Here is a 15181-nt window from a genome sequence, read left to right as displayed (position 1 = left end):
AGTCGTCGCAGGCGGAAACCTGTCGCGCCTCCTGATGACGTCAGCCGGGACTCGTCTGGGGCGGCGGGGAGCGTCTTGATGGTATGAGTCCTCCCCTGGCTCCATTTTGTGGAGGTAGCCGAGCAGCCGCGGGGCGAAGAAGATCCACGTGGAGAGGAATGGACTCACCCGCCGCCATCTTGAGGGGTCCTGGGGGATCCTTGGAGTTAGAGGCGGCGTTCGACTGGACGGGAGCCGTGTTCCGCTGTGGGGCGCCGGAGTCAGCTATTCGGGGTCCCGCTGCCGCTGTGGTTTCAGTGAGGTGGCTGGGGTTTGAGACTGGACCTGTGCCTGGATGCGGTCTCCGGCGATCTCTGGGCCGAGGTGTGGCCACGTGGGAAGGTATGGGTGCTCCCGGCGCCATTTTGAGGGGTATATATTTTCTTTTTGATATTGTTTTGTATGTTATTTTATTTTGTGAGTTAGGGGTCCCCCGGGTGTGAGCCGTGGCTTGTACTGAGCAGTCCTTTATTTTTCTCGGGACTGCCTTTGACCCGCGATCCTCTCCGATGCTTTCACGGGGATGTCATCCTTCTCCTGATGGCTGGCCATCAGGTAGGTGCTCGGACTGGAAGGTCTCCGCTGGGTGGCCCAGCACTTTGGCAAGGTGCTCCATGTCCTCGGGGTGTCGTAGTGTGAGGTATTTGCCCTTGTGGGAGGCCACCAATTTGAAGGGGAACCCCCATTTATATGTTATCCCTTTCTCACGGAGGAGCAGTGTCAAGGGGCGGGAGGGCTTTGCGGCGGTCCACAGTCCGCTTTGACAGGTCATTATAGACCTGCAGCTGCTCGCCTCAGAACGCGATCGTGTTCCTCCCTCTGCTTGCCGCGATCAGCCTTTCTTTGGTTGAATAGCTGTGTAGGCGCACGATCGCGTCCCGCCGGCGGTTAGGGTCTTCAGCGCGTGGGCCCAGGGCTCTATGCACCCTGTCCATCTCTAAGTCCCGCGGTTCAAGCTCAGGGCATAGGAGGAGGAAGAAATCCGACAGGTAGTCCCGCAGGTGCGCGGGTAGCACAGCCTCAGGGATGCCGCGGATGCGCAGGTTCTGGCGGCGGTCCCTATTCTCCTGATCTTCCAGGCCGTTCTTTAAGGCGTTTATTTCGTGGCCCAGGCGTATGATTTCGTCGTCAGCCTCCGATTGATGGTGTAGGGCCTCGTCTAGCCTGGTTTCCAGCGTGGTAGCACGCTCCTGCAGGCCGTGGATGTCCTGCCTGATCTCTGCTACCGCCTCTTTAATATTGGCTTGTAGGGAACGCTGGAGCTTGGTGAGCAGCCCCTCCAGATATTCCTTTGTGATGCCTCCGTCCGCGGGTAGGGTGGTCTCAGAGGGGCTTGATGGATCCGGGAGGCCTTGTTTGCCTCGCTGGCCTGGGGTCTGGGCGCCATCTTGCCTCTTTCCTCCCGCCTCAGCGGGCCGCTTCGCGGGTGAGAAGAAGCTGCCCACTCCCTGGATCGGGGGATTTTTCCCCTTAGTTGTCATCCTGGCGGGTTTGGGGACTTATTAGTGGCTTTTGAAAAGTTTTTGGTCGGGGTAAAACTCCTGAAAATTAAGGTTTAGTCGGAAGGGTCTCTGGAGCTCTTCCTTCACCCGACCGTCCTGTGTGACGTCATCGACACGCCCCCCTCCCTTATCCCTTTTTGCACCGAATGATATTTTCTACTACATATTTACTTCATCATTACTTTTTAGCTGATGCGGGAGTTTTCCCTCCTTCCCTTGCTTTTGTTCCTCCCTTTAATCTTCCCCAATCACCATCATCTCCTTACCCCCCCCCTCAACATCTTCCTCCTCCCCTTCAGCTTGCATCCTTGGAGTCACCTTTGACTCTTCCCTCCCCTTCACACATCACCTCCATCACTACCATTTGTCTAAAAATTAGTTCATTAGTTCACTCATTTCTGTTTCCTTGGCCAAACTTCTCATCCACTCCCTCATCTTCACCTGTCTCGACTACTGTAACTCCCTTTTCCTCGGTCTCCCCCTCTACTCCTTCATACCCCTCCAACAAATCCAAAACACTGTAGTCCATACACTTCTCAATCCTCCCTGCTCTGCCCACGCCTTCCCACTCCTCTACCAACTTCACTGGCTACCCATCCAACAACGTTCCCTCTTCAAATTTCGCACCTAGTCTACAAATATCTCCATGGTCGTATCTCCCCCCCCACCCCCCGCCTTATCTTGCAGCACACGTCTCACTGCGCCCCTTCCCGTCCGTCCTGTTCGCTCCCTGATTGCAACAACCCTCACTTCCCCCAAGGCTCCCTGTGCCTCGTCTCTGTTTCTATAATTTGCCTTTCTCTTCCCCTTCTACTGGAACAAGCTCCCCCACCACATTCATTCTGCCTCCTCCCGAACTATCTCAGAAGCCAACTCAAAACTCATCTCCATCATATTCCATGATTCCCCTGTTGACCTCCTATCCCATCCCCAAATGCCCATGATCTCCCCTACTCTCACCCTTTTCTAAACCTTCCTATAGTCTCTCCAAAATCCTTTAGTCACATACCTCACCAATTGCCTTTACAGTCCCCACTGTTGGACGCTATATAAATGTTATAAATAAATAAAATAACTTGCTATAGAAATCCAAGAATGCCCAGTATATTAAAACTCATTAAAAATGGCATTGAGTAAATATTTTTTTTTAAAATAATTTATCTAATACTACAGAACTGATTTATTTAAAATATATATATAATTTCACGTTTTGCTGCTTTAACACCTACATGAGGTCGATTTTTAAGGGCTATAATAACCCCTTATATGCCAGAATTTACACTGCAACATTGCTCCATAAAACAAACATATTTATCATAGTCTTAAGATAAAATTACCACTCTTATCTTATTGTAAAGTTAAATAGGTAAATGTTTAAAAGTTATATGGATCTACAGTGGCGAGAAAGTTTGTGAACCCAATGATATTTACAGAAATTCCATAGTTTTTCCATGATAACCTTCTCGAACCAAAACCAGTCTTTTCTTAAATATCCAATAGAGATTATATTAACCAATTACATGTCTCTTGAAACAAAATGATGTATGAATTAGACAAACAATGAGTAATTAAGAGTCAGGGTATGTGCAAAAGCAAGTGAACCCCTTGTTTTATCAGCTAAATTAAGTCGATAATTAGAATCAAGCGTTTAAAGAATTGGGTAGATCTTCAGGGGTGAGTTTGGTTGCCCGACCCTATCTATAAAGATTAGAAACTTTGAGTTTGGTCTTCACCATACATGTGTGTGGAAACACGTCATCCCATGCTCAAAAGAAATTTCGGAGGACCTCAGAGAAGCACCCTGTACTTCATGATTTTTTTATTCATTATTTAGAGTGCTGTCTATTATTGTTTCTACACAGTTATTGATGCTCATCAGTCTAGAAAGGGTTACAAAACAATTTATATGGATTTGGGACTCCCAACATCCACTTTCAGACAGTCTACAAATAGAGAAAGTTCAAGACTACAGTCGCTCTACCCAGGAGCTGTCACCCTACCAAAATCTCTCCAAGAACAAACCAGCAAATCATCCAGGAAGTCACAAAGAATCCCAGAGTAACATTCAAGGATCTGCAGGCCACTCTCACCTTGTTAATGTGAGTGCTCATGACTCAATGATCAGAAAATGACAGAACAAAAATGGTGTTCATGGAAAGATAGCCAGGAGGAAACCACTGCTTTCTAAAAAAGAACATTGCTGCCCATCTGTAGTTCGCCAAAGAGCACATAGATTATCTACAAGACTTCTGAAACAATGATCTCTGGACAGACGAGTCAAAGGTAGAATTTTTTTGGCCTCAATGAGAAACGTTGTTTGGTGAAAACCAAACACTGCGTTCGAACAGAAGGACCTCGTCCCAGCCGTCAAGTGTGGTAGTGGGAATGTGATGGTTTGGAGCTTTTTTACTGCTTCAGGACCTGCATAGCTTGTCATAATTGACACAACCATTAATTCTGCTTTGATTCAGAAGATTCTAAAGGAGAATGTCAAGCCATCAATCTGTAAGCTGAAACGGAAGTCTTGCAGAAAGACAATGACTCTAAACATACAAGCAGATCAATAAAAGAATGCCTGCTGAAAAAGAAACTCTGCATTTTAGAAATAGCCCTGTCCAAAGTCCGGACCTAAACCCCATCGACATGTGGCAGGACCTGAAGCAAGCTGTACATGCAACAAAGCCCTCAAATGTCACTGAGCTGAAGCAGTTCTGTAAAGAGGAATGAGCCAAAATTCATCAAAACTGATGTGAGACTGACCAGCAGTTACAGGAAACGCTTAGTTGAAGTCATTGCTGCTCAAGGGGGCGCCACCAGGTACTGAATCTACAGGTTCACCTACTTTTTCACACATGGAAATTGAATGTTGAATCATTTGTGAATAAATAAATGTTGAAGTATCATATTTTTGTGGTATTTATGTGATCAGGTTATCTTTATCAATTATTAGGACTTAAATTAAAATCTAAGAACATTTTAGGTGTGAAATATGGGAAATGTGAAAATTCTATGGGGTTCACAAACTTTTTCTCGTGTCTGTCTCTCTCTCTCTGTGTATATAGATATAGAGATATCTCGGTTGATATAGAGATCTTGATAGAGATATAGAGATCTCGATATAGATAGATATATGTATAGTAAAGTAAACAAAATGAGTGCAAGTGTCCAAAGATATAAAATATTATAAGTTTATTAAATCAATTAATAAACGCCCCTATAAAGATAATCTATATGAGATAAATATAAAAATAAACATAAACGAATACTAAAAATGCTTTAAAAATAAAAATCAACTCAAAGCTGATACTCAGTAGGAGAGGATAAACCTGCTGGTGTTATATACACAATAATCAAGGAACTAACTTGATAAGGTGAGACCAGACAGCTGGCACTGTGACACTCCGCCACATAAGAGCGTACAGAGGAGTATAAACGGAGTTGTTAGAGTTCTGGTGGATAGAAGTACATGTACAGTACTCGGTAATATTCTCACCTCTGTCCACTTATTAGTGATGGTATTGGGACGTCCGTCGGCTGTGTTTCTCACCACAGGGAAACCGCAATTGTGCCAATCCGGATACAAATCCTAGGTTACTACGAGTGAATGCTGCCCCGATGGAGCGGGGGAAGGGTGAAAGGAGGGTTGATATATATATATATATCACCGGGTGACGTCACGGCTTCCTATTGGCCTGAAAGGCGCGGGAGCTTTTGAAAATACGCCATAATTTGAAACCTGGGTGACAATAGGCACCCTCTACGGAGGCAAGTACCTCCGGAAGCAGGGGGTCCTCGGAGCTGACATTTATGGGATTCAGCTCCGGAGACACCATGCTTCAATCCTGTATAAAAAAAAATGAAGAAAACAAAATGTCATGGATTGCCTCTTAAGAGATGAAAAAATGTAGATAATATATATAAAAGGGAATTTCCCAACATAATCGGAATGGATTTCTGATGTCATTGAGCCACAGCTCTAGTGTAGAGAACTCAGATGTTCGGGCGTAAGAGAGAGGGGGACGCTACGGGATCGTATTTGTTCTAAACTTTTAGAATGTATGTGTTTTTGCCCTACTTTGTTTTTGGCTTAATTAAATCTATACTACATTAGTGCAGGTTTGGTCTGCTGAACTTCAGTGTTAAAGCCGTTCTTTAAATGTGTGTATTTATTTCTATAACTGTGCAAACACAATACACTTGTTAAAGGTGTATTGTAACCATGCACCACTTACAGAGGGGCTAATATAATTGCAGAATAATATAAACACAATGGTGGGTGCTCACAGGGAAGAAAATGTAACGTAATGACTAAGAGAATCCCTTTTGTGTGGCATTATTGGACACCCAGTAGTTTACTTAAAAATAATTTTTATTAATAATTAATTAAAATCTAGTTAGGGGACAACACAAAACAAACTAATAACATCATTTAAAAGTGAAGGAGGGCGTGGAGGCGTAAATGTGCTACTGATCCAGCCTAGTGGTAGTGTGCATAAGTCTTTATAGTATAATAGCACACACAGCTGAGTGATCTGCACAGGAAATGCCTTTGAGTATAGCTCGACCGAGTCTGACCATACAATCTCCTATCAATCAATGGTGATAGTTTAATGTATACTTCCACACCATACATATGTACACTTTTACTTAGCCTTTGGCAAGAGAATGAGAAACCACCTGGGCTAGGACCTTTCACGGCATTAAAGCCCCAAAGCAAATTCACACCGGGTATGTATGTTAGCAGTAATATGGACACTTTGTAAAATTAGTAACTAAGAATCTAGAAAAAAATCCTAAAAAAGAAGACTAAATGACAATATGAGAAAGGAGAGAATAGCCCTCAAAGATCTATCGGTAAAAAATGACATTACAATTAAGCCCTCAGATAAAGGGGGAAATATTGTCTTGCTTAAAACCGAGAACTACATCAAAGAAAACTTAAGACTTCTGGGTGCTGTCATTTGCTTCAGGGTGCTGGATAAAGACCCTGCTATTATCTTCCAGAGGGAACTAAAGGTTTTTCTGGCTAAGGGGCTGACAAATCAACTGATAACTAAACAAGAACACCAATTCATGTTGAACCAGACACCACAAGTAGTGACCTTCTATATACTCCCCAAAGTACATAAAAAACGTTCACATCCCCAGGAAGACCTATCGTATCGGGGATAGATAATCTCATGGAAGGCCCAAGTGTGTATTTAGACAAATTTCCGCGACCTACGATTCTTTCTTAGTCATATTTATATATATTCACACACTGAATGAACTTTCCATTAATTGCCTCTTAATTGCTTTCCAATTATCTTGTTTTGCACACTCTGTATGTGTGTACAATTTATTTTAAATAATATGTTGCCCTTTGTATATCTTGGCATAAATGTACTTTTCTGCATTTGTGCTTGCAGGGTGGCAAAGAATATCTCATGAGAGCTCACTTTGGACTCCCAAGCGTTGAGGCAGAGGATAAAGAAGGGAAACCACCTATCAGCGTGAAATTTGAGATTCCATATTTTACCACTTCTGGAATCCAGGTGTGTATTTGAGTTGTCTTACCACTCTCTATGCAGTTCCATTTAGCATAAAATTCCGCACTCAACTATTTCCAATTTGAGTTCTTAAAACTCTGTGATATCCATGCTTCACTATGCAGAATAAGAGTATGGGGGGGGGGGGAGGGCACCTTCTGTGGATAATAGACCTTATATCACTCTACCATCTTAGAGATGGGTTGTGGAAAAGCTACAACGTGACTGGCACTACCAAGGATCTTAATCACTACAGATGCCTGCGGAATATGTGCACAAGGCAAAAAAGTCACGCAAAAACACAATATTACAACGACAATCTTCACCAGAATACATCAAATCCAGGAAGGTTATCAACAATATATTTCAGCCATCAACACCCATGTAATATCATTAAGGAGGATATTACCCTGGCCAATCCCACTGACATTACAAATGCATTCAATGAATTCTTTGTGGGGTGTGCTACTAACTTGGCGAAACGCAACCTGAACTACATAAATTAACCTCCTTCTGGGAGTACCCCTATAGGCCTCCCCTCTCCCAACACTGTCGACAGTTTTCAATTTGTCCCAGTATCTAAAGAGGAGATTACACAAGGCTCCTCAAATTAAAACTAAGCAGCCAATGTGGACGTCACCTACAGCAGTCTAAGTTCCTACGACTTGGTGCCCCAGCCATTCCCAATCCACTTGCTTCCCTTATCAACTCTATTTTGTCTGCAAACCATATCCCTAAGACAATCTTCAAAAGTGGTGACAAAAACACTGTTTCAAACTACAGGCAAATCTCTCGTCTCCCAATACTATCCAAAAGTCATGGAAAAATGTGTTCACTCCCAATTAAGCAATTACTATACCAAGACAAATTTCCCTAGCCAATTCCAAACTGGCTTTCGCCCCAAACATTCCTCGGTAACTACCCTCCTAAAAGTTTGCAATGAGATCCAGTGGGGAATGGGACTGGGGTGACTCACTTGTGCAATATTCCTAGATTTTGCAAATGCTTTTGATACTGTTGATCATGTTATCTTGCTAAACAAACTCCAGTGCTCTGAAATAGGGAAGCATGCTTTAAACTGGTTTCATTCCGACCTATCAGATAGATCTCAACATGTGTCTATATTGGGCACTAACTCCAACCCCTGGGGACATCACCTGCGGTGTCCCACAATGCTCTGTTCTAGGGCCCCTACTCTTCTCTGTGTTCATTAATGATCTTCCTACAACTTGTAAGGGAGCCTCAATACACATGCATGCGGATGACACAATCTTATATGCATACAGCCCTAACCTCTCTGACCTTTGACAAGTACTTCAATCTGACTTTTTGAGTCTTGAAAATTGGATTTCCCAAAATAAACTGTTTTTAAACACTGTCAAGACTGTAACGATGGTATTTGGGACCAAGGCTAAATTTCTAAAGTTTCCAATGAAGGTCCTACAGATCAGAACCAGGTCTAATACTATCCTAACCGCTGTTACTAGTTTCAAATATTTAGGCTTATGGTTTGACTCCCATTTAACATTTGGATTGCACATTGATACCCTGATATCCAAGACCTAAGCCAAACTAGGGATACTTTACAGGAACAAATCCTCGCTAAGTCTCCTGGTCAGAAAGCGCATCACACAGCAGATGCTGATGCCAATTATAGACTAAGGGGACATAGTATATGGCATGGCACCCCAAACTCACCTTGGCAAACTTGATACCCTCTACAACTCAATATGTTGCTTTGTCCTCCAATGCAATTACAACACACATCTCTGCAAAATGCTCAAAGAACTAGATTGGTCATCACTTGTCTAGGCGCAAAGTTCCTCTTTCCTGTCTCGCCTTCAAATACTTTCTGGGCAAGCTACCTGCATATCTGAACAAGCTCCTCACCCCTACCACAGGCAGCACTTATCACCTGAGATCTGACTCCAAAAGACTGTTCAAGGTCCCAAGGTTAAACAAAGTATCTGGCCGCTCCATCTCTTACTGTGCACCCCAAAACTGGAACAGTCTACCGGAGACTTACTGCTGTCACCAGTCTAACTTCTTTCAAAACTAAAGCTTTCTCACATTATAATCTGGTCTGTACTGGTTATATACGCTTATAATGTATATTATCTTTAACTGTGCTTGCACCATCTTGTATATAATGTACTGTATAACCTTTTCACTTAATGTAACTATGTATTTGTAACCATGTATTTGTCATTATTCTCTGTGCCCAGGACATACTTGAAATTGAGAGGTAACTCTCAATGTATTATTTCCTAGTAAAACATTTTATAAATAAATATAAGGGCTTTCTGTCAAACTGGCTAGTCTTAAACTGTGTATTAGGGAAGCACAACCTACACTGCCAGGGTCCCAGGTGAGTGGGGTGGCAGGACAGCCAGGTATATAAAGGTACTCTGTGCCACTGCATTTTGTTGCAGTATGTGTTTTTACACAGTTTAATTTGTTTCTCGAGCACACTTGAACAAGCAGTATCTGCCTCTGGAACATAACCTTCAAAGTTGATACTCAATGTAAGTGCAGCCTGCCTGCACCCCCTTGACAACAGCTCTGCAATGCTAGCTACCTCTGCCTTATTAGTCTGCTCTTACTCTGCAGCTATATTTGCAGTATTGCTAATCAACAATGTTTGCCCCATCTGGTTCGGGGAACCAGATATCTGAGCAGCCGCAGCTGGACTCTGAAGCTGCTAAACCCAAGAAAGCTGTTGCAAAATCCAAATATGATGCTACCTGCGATATCAAGTTACCAGCTTCTCACCCTAAGGGGCTGTGTACAGATTGCATTAGGAAAATGATGGAACAGGAAGCACCTTCTTTAAATAACTTGAGTGAATGAATGAAATCTTCCCTCATGCAATCTTTTAAGAAATTAGGGTGCCAGAGTAATCTCAAATGCTCCAGATATCAAGTGTCGGTAGATTCAGAAGATAACTACTTCTTGGGCTTTCAGGGCCAGCTGAACTTTTCTGTACTGGACAAAGGGTCCTCTTCTGAAGTAGAGTTCCAGGAAGAGCTAGGTGATCAAAAGTGAATTCCATTGAAAGATTAAGAATGTGTGCACCACATTGAAGACTGAGGAGCTTGGGATCTTGTGTCAAGCGTTTCTGGGCCCCAGGAAGTCGGCTAGGTTCTTCCCAGTTCAAAGCTTCCTTCAAGGCACTATTGGCTCTGAATGGAAATTGGCGTTAAAATGTGATAGAGACAAAGCTCTTTACTAAAATGTACCAATTCCAGGAAGAAGACTGCAAAACTGAATCGTCATCCTAAAGTGGACCCACCAATTGTGCAGACGGCAAGACCGACAACCATCGCTCTAGAAGATAGTTCCTCTTTTAAATATCTTATGGAGTGTGTGTGTTAAAGTACATTAGTCTAGGAACAACTTTGAAATTAGCGTCTGCCATGGCCAGTATATCCAGGTGACGTGAGAATGGATCTCCAATTTGCAAGACCGAATTGAAGCAGAGACTTCAAGACAGTGTTTGTTGCATGATCTTTCTAACGTCAGATTTTCTGTGTGATACATTCATGGACTACACGGGATCCAGGGGGAGCATGAGGGAAGAAACACAAGCAAAACAAATCTAAGTGCAGTATGAATGGGCAAGGACAAATGAGCTTCCAAAATCTTGCTCCTGTAGGGTGGCTACTTACAAGATGTAAGAATAAAAACAGCAGTGTGGACAATCAGTCAGTGGTGGATGTCAATGTAGGAATCATCAAGGTGGCTCAGATGCTCAGGAGGGTATATCCCAGGTAAGGAGAGCGAGAGGAAAAACTTGCATAGCGCAGATCAACCAAGATATAAAACAATTTAATCTAAGTAAAAAATTGACTCACAATGTTATAGATAAAATCGGGCATGTCACACTGAATAAGTGTAGGTAGAGATAATCAGCCAGCCAGCTCACCGTCCCGCGACTCCCAGTACACCTCTGTCTCTGCCCCTGTTCCGTCGCATCACCGCACGGCTTGGCGTCTGATGTCAGATCCGGTTTTGCTTTTCGGTGGTAGCTGTACCTTCTGTGATCCCTCTCCAGACTGCTCCGTATGAAAGAAGACTCCCACTCTACGCGTTTCGCTACGTAATCACGTCGGCTTCATCAGGAGTGTGAGGTCTAGTATTACACTGTCTATATATTGCTTGGATGCTAATTAGTTCATATGAAACAAATGTTCTTACTGCACTATGGGGGATAATGTTCAGTGCTGGATTTGCACCCTGCATCATAGGGATAGTATTGATTATTCAACAACGGGAAGCATAATACTTATATATTTTAAAATTAATTGAGAACATGATAAATGTACATATAAGAAAATTTAGTACATATAGGAGACCCATAATATTCAAAAAGGACTAAGAGCTCAGAGGATGATAATAGTTATACACATATAAATAAAATCCTAATACAATAAACTCTAATTCAGAAGGATCAATACAAATAGAACATATATACAGTACACTTTTTATACAAATTGTTTATAAAATATTTATAAAACATAGAAGAACATGACTTGGACAAATCATTAATAGATATAAAACTAATACGGTGGTGATATAAAATAAAACAAACTATTAATTGAAGGGGGTGAAATATAGACTCAAAATGAGTGAATATCCTATGGTTAATCAAAGATGGACTTAACATATGTGTCCTTTTTGAATAAAAGATGGACTTAACACAACTTAGTCCTTTTTGAATATTATGGTTCTCCTATATGTACTAAATTTTCTTATATGTACATTTATCAAGTTCTCAATTAATTTTAAAATATATAAGTATTATGCTTCCCGTTGTTGAATAATCAATACTATCCCTATGATGCAGGGTGCAAATCCAGCACTGAACATTAACCCCCATAGCGCAGTAAGAACATTTGTTTCATATGAACTAATTAGCATCCAAGCTATATATAGACACAGCGTAATACTAGACTTCACACTCCTGATGAAGCCGACGTGATTACGTAGCGAAATGCGTAGAGTGGGAGTCTTCTTTCATACAGAGCAGTCTGGAGAGGGATCACAGAAGGTACAGCTACCACCGAAAAGCAAAACCGGATCTGACGTCAGATGCCAAGCTGTGCGGTGACGCAACGGAGCAGGGGCAGAGACAGGTGTACTGGGAGTCGCGGGACGGTGAGCTGGCTGATGATCTCTACCTACACTTATTCAGTGTGACATGCCCGATTTTATCTATAACATTGCGAGTGCATTTTTTACTTAGATTAAATTGTTTTATATCTTGGTTGATCTGCGCTATGCAAGTTTTTCCTCTCGCTCTCCTTACCTGGGATATACCCTCCTGAGCACCTGAGCCATCTTGATGATTCCTACATTGACATCCACCACTGACTGATTGTCCACACTGCTGTTTTTATTCTTACATCTTGTAAGTAGCCACCCTACAGGATTCAAGATTTTGGAAGCTCATTTGTCATTGCCCATTCATACTGCACTTAGATTTGTTTTGCTTGTGTTTCTTCCCTCATGCTCCCCTTGAATCCCGTGTAAACCATTGCAAAATTTGGGACGAGTGAAGATTATCCCCTCCAGTGGGTCTGGGTGAAATCTTACATTTTATTCATTTTTGTGTCACATTTTTATCACTTCTCATTGCTTTTGTGTGTGTTATTGGACACTTAAAACTGTTTGTCACCTATTAGAGAGATTTATATATATTTTCACTTTATAGCGATTACCCTTTATTTGTTTTTTGCGCCTACTTTCTCACCTTACTACCAATACTAATGCATCCATGGACGTCATTTGGTTTACAGCACGATTCTCTGCACTGTGGTTGAAGCTTGGGGCTGCAGAAATCTTCCAAATTGAAATTAATATCCATGGCGGTTACCTTTTTGGAGAAGCTTTGGATGACATCCTTACCAAGCTTTCTAGCACCAAGGGCAAATTCCTGCCCCAACAAAAATTCTAGAACATCCTTTCTGAGACCTTCCTGACAGTTTTCTGGAGGCCAGAGTCTTTTAACAGAAATTGTGATGTGCAGCCTCTGCAGTCCACTCTAAGGGGGACACGGTCCAAATCAAGCTTCGGCCGGGGTGGACTGAAGAAGCAGATCTCGAAGATTTGCGGGCCCTGGTTGGGAAAAATATGCCAGTTGAGGGCAGACAGGCAAAGTTTTTCGATCGTTGTGTCCATACTACAGAGAAATCCTGGGTTCTCCAGATTATAGAACATGGTTATGCTCTAGAACTCCTGTCCAGTCCGGGCTGCCTCTTTAGGGAGCCTCGCACGTCGGGAAACCAGCATAAAGTGGTCAAATTTAGGCAGGCTATTCAAGAGGTCAAGGCTATTCTTTGGCTCAACTCCACCATTCAACTGGTAATGCAGGATCAGCACAGTCTGGGCTTTTATTCGATGCCCTACCAAGGGCAATCATTGCAGCGGTACAAGAAGGTGATTAATGTACCTTTTCGTGGACACTCCATGGAGGCTTCCTCCAGTTCCTACTGTTCTGAATCAAGGGCTGATTCTCAATGCTAACCCTGGTTTTCTTCAATTAGCATGGAGGTTGGGATGAATTCTTTGAGCTCGCTGGGAGCCTGAGACCAGGTGTTTAATCGCTAACCTGACTTCAGGAAGAATGTCACCTCGAATATCTTTCATATTCTGTCATGTAGAGCTAAGTGGTGCCACAATCCTATTGCTCTACTCCATGCAACAATTCCGCAGATTTTGCAGTTTCTACAACAGGGGTTTCAGAGATGACTTAAGCCTGCTTCACAAGGTGCCCTCCTTAATAATTACTTTCGCTGCTATTGTCGCCAGTTTCATCAGGGTAACCTTCGGCATCAAACAGTGGATAAAGGCTTCCATACCTTCATGGGGTCTGAATCTGGTCTTGGAGGCTTTCACTTAGCCGGCTTTTAAATCTTTGAGCGACCTATCCCTTAAAACAGTGTTTTTCAAACTTCTCCCTGTGACACACGGCCACACCAGGTTTTGGAAATAATCAATGCACTTGCATCCAGGTGAATTAACTTTTTTTGAATATCAATAGAATGTTAGGTGGTTGCTTCAGAAACCTTGTGTGGCGGTGGGTAACGAGGAGGGGTTTGAAAAACCCTGCCTTAAAGCACTCTCCATCAAAACTGTATTTCTCCCAAAGATCACTACAGCATGCAGAGTTGGAGAATTGCAGGCTTTATCATGCAAGAAGCAGTTGTTCCAGATCAGGATAATTGTGGTCCATTCCTCATTTTCGTGCTAAGATGGTATCAGAGTTTACGATCAATCAAGATATTGGGGAGTCTTCTTTTGGCCTCACCCACCTAATGAAAAATAGGGAATATTGCATCGTCTGGATGTAGTTGGAGTATTGACGGCCTGTATCCAGAAGACTGCCAAGTTTAGGAAAACCTCAAGGCTGTATGTTCTTTTCCATGGTCCCAGAAAAATGCATGCGGCCTCAGCCACATCTAATTCAAGATGGCTCACAGCAGCCAGCAGCAAAGCTTATACTTCTGTAGAGTAGGTTCCACCACAGATAAATAGGGCTCATTCAAGAAGGGCTATGGTAATTTATTGGGTGGAGAAAGCACAGACCTCCTCGCAATATATCTGTAAGGAGGCGTCTAGACTGATTGCGCACAAGCTGCGCGATCAAACACATTATGGGTAGTGTGATTGTGGAACGTGATCGTTAACCGGCGAGCAGCTTGAGCAGAAAAATTATTTTGTATTTGCCACGCGACAGCCGGGTCACGCGAGCGGTTTGCCCAATAAGAACGAACCAGCTCCGTAACGTCACGGCCACACACCCCGACATGCAGCCCACACGCGCAACTACAAATTTTAGCAGGAATCCCCAGAGCAACATGAACGCCTGACGTCACGACGCTCGAGCACGTGCACGTGCACAAACACTCTGGACGCAGCCGAAGGCAGCAACATGGCCCTCATTGCATACCTACCCTAAGCATTATAGGTTACATCTCTAGATCTCAGTTGATGCAAGATTTGGGAAGAAGGTTTTACAAGCTGTAATTCCATCAGTTACGAAGGATGTACCTACCCAATCTATTTAACTGCTTTGGAACATACCAACTGTTTATGGCTCTGTTTTTTTCT

At 43.0% G+C, this 15181-nt stretch overlaps 1 protein-coding gene across 3 annotated transcripts in view; it reads left to right on the top strand.

Annotated features, from left to right (window-relative positions):
- Positions 1–15181, top strand: part of AP1M1 (adaptor related protein complex 1 subunit mu 1) — a 92011-nt gene that overhangs the window by 63456 nt on the left and 13374 nt on the right. For all 3 annotated transcript variants that reach the window (XM_075612988.1, XM_075612989.1, XM_075612990.1), the window contains one exon: positions 6950–7075. In XM_075612988.1, the coding sequence (XP_075469103.1) occupies positions 6950–7075 (126 nt within the window). The remainder of the gene's footprint in view (positions 1–6949; positions 7076–15181) is intronic.

The sequence above is a fragment of the Ascaphus truei genome, chromosome 8 (genome assembly GCF_040206685.1).
Source record: "Ascaphus truei isolate aAscTru1 chromosome 8, aAscTru1.hap1, whole genome shotgun sequence".
NCBI lineage: Eukaryota > Metazoa > Chordata > Amphibia > Anura > Ascaphidae > Ascaphus > Ascaphus truei.
The sequence above is the reverse complement of the archived record's forward strand: the minus strand, read 5'-3'. Positions and strand labels throughout refer to the sequence as shown.